The 6,618-nt window shown below is 36.5% G+C and overlaps 1 protein-coding gene across 1 annotated transcript; it reads left to right on the top strand.

Annotated features, from left to right (window-relative positions):
• Nucleotides 1-763: 763 nt before the first annotated feature.
• Nucleotides 764-6,411, top strand: LOC104587944 (V-type proton ATPase subunit G 1-like). The gene is made up of 4 exons (XM_010245732.3): nucleotides 764-907; nucleotides 3,367-3,469; nucleotides 5,402-5,502; nucleotides 5,977-6,411. The coding sequence occupies exons 2-4, from the start codon at nucleotides 3,382-3,384 to the stop codon at nucleotides 6,118-6,120; spliced, it is 333 nt and encodes a 110-aa protein (XP_010244034.1). The 5' UTR covers nucleotides 764-907; nucleotides 3,367-3,381; the 3' UTR covers nucleotides 6,121-6,411.
• The last annotated feature ends 207 nt before the right edge of the window (nucleotides 6,412-6,618 follow it).

Here is a 6,618-nt window from a genome sequence, read left to right as displayed (position 1 = left end):
CTACAAGCTCAAGCTCAGGCCCAAAATACTAAGTGAGACTTTTTTTTAGGCTGGGCTTGGGCTTTCTCAAAATAGCTTGCCCAAGCTTGAACCTAACCTAATAATATTTTATATAATTACAAATATGTTTTGTATGATAAAAATATATAATATATATTTTTTCTTTGCTTCTCTTGTCTTTTTTTTTAAGTCAGTGAGATCTTTTAATATTTTTGGATTTTAAGGTCATTTAATATAAATAAATCAGTTTTATTGTTGAATAAAAAAAAATTAAAAAATCTTCTTGCCCGACTTCTTAATCAGGCTTTAGGATCGAACCCAAATTTCAAGCTTCATATGAGAGTTGAGCTCGAACTCAAGATCTAATTCCAATAATTGAACCTGGTTTATGTTTTATTAATAAAGAGGAAAAGTCTGGACCAAACCCAGCCCTATGAATAAATAGGTTTAATTCCAACTGAACCGATCCAACTGAATAAACAACACTAGTGATTGTTGATCGTGCAGCATGGGTTTAAGGGCAATTCTGATTCCTACCCACAAGAATCCGGATGTTCCGAACGTACGGCTATAGTGTCCTGTGGGTAAGATCCTTATGGGCTAGATCTATTATCCATCGTCCATGTATGCCACAAGATCAGGTTGGTCATTTCACTACGAGAAAGGACGAATTTGTGAATCTTCTCAGAAAGCGGATAAAGTGACCGACACCGGATCTAGAGAAACGCTGCTCGATATAGAACAACTTCCTGTTTTCTCGATCAGAAGTAATCGTTACTAGACATAAAGAGTGAAAGGCGACTAGGGTTTTTTTGCTCACAAAAACCCCAAAGGAGCAAAACGCTTCAACTGATCCGGCGTTTGATCTCCTAACACCGGCTAATTGACCACTGGTTTCCAAGCACAGGTAATTCCATGTTTTTTTTCTTTTTCTTTGGAGATCTCTGGTTTTCCAATTGACTGTTTACTTACGTGATGTTTTTAGCTAAAAAGAGAAAATTCGTAGTTTAATGGTCGATTTGATCCATATTTTGATTTTTCTCTTCTTCTTTTTTTCATGTAGATTTCTCATCCAATTTATTATGTAAAATTTCTCTTTTTCTTTGATTTCATAGATTTTGGACGATGTATACACTTTTTGTATGGGATATTATTTAATTGCGGAAACTAGTTTCAGATATCCAAAAAGTGTAACTTACTATTGGCTAATGTCATCGAAATCGAGATCAACAGAATCAATTCATTCTTATCAGATCACACCCATAAGAAGTTCTTTTAAGATGTTGGTTATACTCGTAGCATTTGAAAACATACTTTGAACATGTAAAATGATCTTTTTTTGATGGAATGCTAGTACAGAAGAGAAGTGTGTTCTAAAAATCCTTGACAACTACCTGAACCATTTCTTTTTCATATTTGAAGTAATGGGAGAAAAGGTAACTTGTATTCACATGTTTTTTGAAGTAATGGGACTCTTTCAGAAATCTCATTCCTTAAAATGTAAATCGATTTCGTTTCACATGGTTTTTGAACACCCAATTGATGAATTGCAACTTCAAGAATCCATAATTGTTTCCATTCAAACCCAACTCCGGTGATTCAGCTGAAGTTCTAATACAAAACGCATAAAAGCAGATACTTGAAATATTGGAGGGGAAAGGTTTGATCACATTGAAGTGGGTAGGAACCCAATTCAAAAGGCATAAGTAATCCAATAAAATTAAATTTCGGGCCAAAAGGATCAAAAGCATTCTCTTACCAGTTAGGACAACCCCACAACCATTTGTCATTCATTGGTATTTTGAAAATCCATCAAGTTGGAGAGACAAAACCCCTTCAAATGTTAAAATGTAGTCAATCAAGCTTACTAGATGGTAGTAACCTTGGTAATACTGTAATAGAGATGTATTGGAAAGGCAACCACCAAAGTACCAGGTGGAGGGGGGGGGGGGGGAGTGGGGAATATACCCAAGAAACCAGCATTGCTGTTGATTCAGCAGAAGAATAGGAACACAAAACATCAAAACCAATTATATAGTCATCATTTCCTTAATGGCAACACGAATTGTGTAGATGAATAGATGTTGGAAGTGTGTATTAATTGCTTAATCTTCCACTGAGGTTCTCACAGTACTAAAAAACATATTCTCCCAATTTTTAGATGGTGAGGAGATGTCTTGTGCATAGTTTTCAAGGCGCCAAGGCGAGCCTAGGTGACAGGGGGGCACCTAGGCAATGCCTAGGCGATGGATTTTTTTTAAGTAAAACCATTTATCCTAGGGTAGTTCCCTAGGTTTCATAACCATCTTTCCTTAATAACTATTCATAATTTTCATAAGAGAAGTATAAATTTCATGTTTAAGTCTAGGAAATCAACATTTTATGAGAAGAAAAAAAACGAAGGAAAGAAATTTCAAAAAATATAGGGGCTCAACCCCTACTTTTGTTATAGGAAAGTAGAAAAGAAAAGGTGGAAGAAGAAGATGTGGAAGAAGAAAATGTGTTGATTAGACAAAATTTTAAGTTCTTCCCTTGCTTATTGGTTTAGGTTTTGAAATTTTTGAGGGTTCAATCAAGGATCAAAATTTCGATACGATACGCCCTGTATCGGGTGTATTGTATTGTATCTTTGGGTTCCCGATACCTGTTTACAGGTGTTTTTAGGGACCTATATATATATATATATATAAATGAAATTGAAAACCAAAGAAATAAAAAAAATAGGGGCAGTATCGTTATAAGTACCGATACACCTCTGCCAATACACAGAGGTGTATCGATACTTTGAATACAGCAGTTAGCAATGTTTGTGTTGATTAAACCCTAACAAAATAAGAAAATAATAAAAACAAATTAGTATATAAACACATAAAATGAATATTCTAGTTTAATAATGTCTATTCTATAATTATAATGTCAAAAAATTAAAAATATAAAAGTATTTTATAACCCAGTGCACAAAACTGGGCGAGGCGAGCCTCCAAGGGCACCTTGTCGCCTAGCGGGCCTTGACAACTATGGTCTTGTGGTTGTGTGTGTGTGTCTTTAGAGATAGGAAATAATTATGACAAGTCACTATCAGTTTATCTTTATCATGTATACAATGAAAGATATGTTTTTTCTGACCAATCAGATATTGTTGATGCCATAAAATTGAACTTATTTTCCAAACTTTATATTTGAACCATACATCATAGTTTAGTAGTTCATGGGAGCCATAATTATATTGTAATTCCTTGTATCACTGTTTATTGTTAAGGGTGCTTACAGAAAAACTACACTAGATTGGCCATTCTTCAAGGGTTGTGTTTCTTTGGCTCCTGTACTCTTTGGTCATGTTGATCTTATTATTTGAGTTTGCTGCAGTATCTGCAGGAAATCATGGATGCCAATAGGGGTCAAGGCGGAATTCAGCTCCTGCTAGCTGCAGAACAAGAAGCACAACACATTGTTAATGCTGCCAGAAATGGTAATGACTTTTTATATCTTGAAGATCATAATGTCATCTATATACATTTCTTATACATAAACACACACACACACACCTGACATTGGGAAAGCATAAAAATAACCTTTAGGTTGATCATTTAAATCAGATTCATCAAGCTATTTTCAATAGAAAAGATATTGCATATTTCCCCATGTAAAATTACAATTGGAAATCCTAGGAGAAAAACAGAATCTGTATTTAGGAATTTGGGTTTGTTATGGGGATTTGGCTTAATTTTAGACATGAAATCTTCTTTAGAGAGGGCTGTAGATCTTCATTTTATGCTATCATTTTGTTAATGTTGCCACACAGAACATATTTATATATTACTGAAATTACAAAAATATAAATTCATCAAAAAAAATTACAAAAACATAAGAAAAAAGTTGTTGCTGTTATGTTGGATTTCTGCTTCCCCAGGTGATCAAAATACCCTCCTTCCACTTCTAAGGCCATCACACTTACCCACCATTGGTTGCACTCATCACAATTGCCTGATCAAAAAACTATAAATGAGATCTGTGGATTCTATGTTTGCTTTAAATAAACACATAATTGGGCTGTTCAGGTTTCATATGTCTTGAGGATTCATTTGGGCTGAGATTTTATCCTTTATTCAGGGTTTTAAGGCTGGACTCTTTGGGTTTTATGGATTTAAAGGCTGTTCAGCTTCCACATTTCTTGGAAATTCAACTTAAATGTGATCTTTTGTTGTATGAGAGATGGAGGCCCAGGTCCATAGCAGCTACTACATGATCACATTCAGGAAACTAAATATTTGGCTAACAGTATGAACTGATTCACTTTCAAGAGGGGGAATGGTCCTGTTTTTGGGTCAAGTGGGGACATGATAGATGATGCATCAACCACTACATCTAATTCATCAGCTACCCCCCCCCCCCTCCAAAACTTGGGAAAAAAACTTGTGGGTTGAGTCTTGATAATTCTATTATTTTTGCCATGTGACATTCACATAAAATAGTGATTTGCCACATGGCAAAGATAGAGGGCAGTCAGAGGAACATATATCACCCATTTGAGCCCTAACCCTCCATATTGCCTCTAGAAGATTCTTGGGTCATTCAGACAACTTGACTCAACCTTAATCCCAACTATTTGGGGTCAGCTACACAAATCCCATGCCATTGCACTCCATCAAGAGCCATGTTTTCTGTCAAATAGTTAGTCCCGATTTGTCTTCATATTATATATTTGTATTAGCCAGAGTTTTTTGTGCTCATTGCCAACCTGAAAGGATGAAACCACCCTCCTTTATCCAGGCTTGGAATTACCATGTAAGACAAACATTAGCAGGACGTTTATTAAACCGAATTTTGATGGCAGCAGTATGGGTAATCCAGGTCCATCTGGAATAGGGGGAGCAATAAGAGATGAACATGGGAATCTGTTAGCTATGTTTTCAGGACCAATTGGGGAAGGAGACTCCTTGAGGGCTGAGATTCTTGTAGCCCTTGAAGGGGTACAAAGAGCCAAGGAGCTGCAAATTAGTAAGCTGATCATTGAAGGAGACTCCGAAGTGGTGGTGAGCTGGTTAAAAGAGGATAACTCAAGGATATGGAAGTACAGCAATGAAAAAAGAAAATTTAAGTGGCTGACTAAGGATGTTGAAATTCAGTACAAATGGGTTAAGAGAAGTGCAAACTCACTGGCAGATGGTTTAGCTAGGCAAGGGGTTAATAGGAACTCTTTGTTTTGGGCTTTATTGTAATTGTATTTGCTGCTCATAGACTGTTCTAGGGAGCTAAGATTGTTTAGCCCCCTTGCTTTGTAATTCTTCCTAATATTAATTAATACATTTCACAGTTATTGATCAAAAAAAATTATTTGTACACCTCAAATGTATACTTTAACTAATTGTTGTTTTCTATACACTCTGGTTTGTTCTTTTAGCAAAAATGGCTAGACTGAAACAGGCCAAAGAAGAGGCGGATAAGGATATTGCTGAATATCGTGCCCAAATGGAGGCTGAGTTTCAGAAGAAAGTTGCAGAGGTAAGAATGGAATTCCAGTCAAATTCTATTTATAATGGCCTTTTCTAGAAAGAGGTGGATTAATCATAGCTCATGCATGTCTCAGCCAGCATGAGCTTGCTTTTTTATTGAGGCCTTTGGATTAACCTGCAAACCCAGTAATTTGATTTCATAGGCCCGCCCTTGTACTCACATGATTTATCAATTTTTTTTTGGTTCATAGGGCTACACAACGAGTGGTATCCCATGCTCCTACCCATAACCCCCAACCCTGGTGATAGTGGGATTTAATCCCAAGTCTCCCCCACAATTAAACAGAGACCTTACCAACTGAGCCCACTGGCAACGTCACTCTCATGATTTATCATTGCACATTTTGGAGAAAGAGTCCACCTGTCTCATTGTGGAACTTCTATTTTTCATATTTTTATTCTATCTTTATTCTAACTTGAGCTCTCTCTCTCTCTCTCTCTCCTCTGACTGATTACCAAACAGAGCAGCGGAGATTCAGGTGCTAATGTGAAACGCCTTGAGCAAGAGACTGAGGCTAAAATTCAACACTTGAAAACAGAGGCTGCAAGGGTATCCCATGATGTTGCCCACATGCTTCTCAGGCATGTGACGTCTGTGAAGAACTAAGCTTTTCCTTGGTCAAGTAGGAGAGTAATCAGGGAAATAGTCGGTTTGCTGATTTTTAAGACTTCCCACCTAGTGCATGTATTGGAACAATAGAAGTTCAAATTGATAAACATATCATGCTTGTTGATTCCTGTATTTTACATATATATTGCCTGTATTGGTTGATTGGGTCCTGCATTTGATCAAATAAATCACTGGATGATATTCTCTTATAATAGATTTGTAGCAATGTCTGAGTAGCTTTAGAAGATCGCATGAGTGGAAATATATGATTATACATGTTTCTTTTCACAGTTATCTGCTTCAATTGAGTGGCTATTCTTGGCAGTTGGCTATTTGTGGATGGTTTTGGTAATTAATAATTCAAATAACGAAATCCATAATCTTTTTGGAATTCAAGTTATTGAGGCCATGCTCATCCTTGTTAGGTGGTCTGCCTATCATTTACCTGGTGATACTGACTCAGTGCCCCCATGATCTGGATCCTCCAGCTTGTGT

Source organism: Nelumbo nucifera, chromosome 1, assembly GCF_055504915.1.
Source record: "Nelumbo nucifera cultivar China Antique chromosome 1, China Antique-T2T, whole genome shotgun sequence".
Classification (NCBI taxonomy): domain Eukaryota; kingdom Viridiplantae; phylum Streptophyta; class Magnoliopsida; order Proteales; family Nelumbonaceae; genus Nelumbo; species Nelumbo nucifera.
Note: the sequence above shows the minus strand (reverse complement) of the source record. Positions and strands in the feature narration are given on the sequence as shown.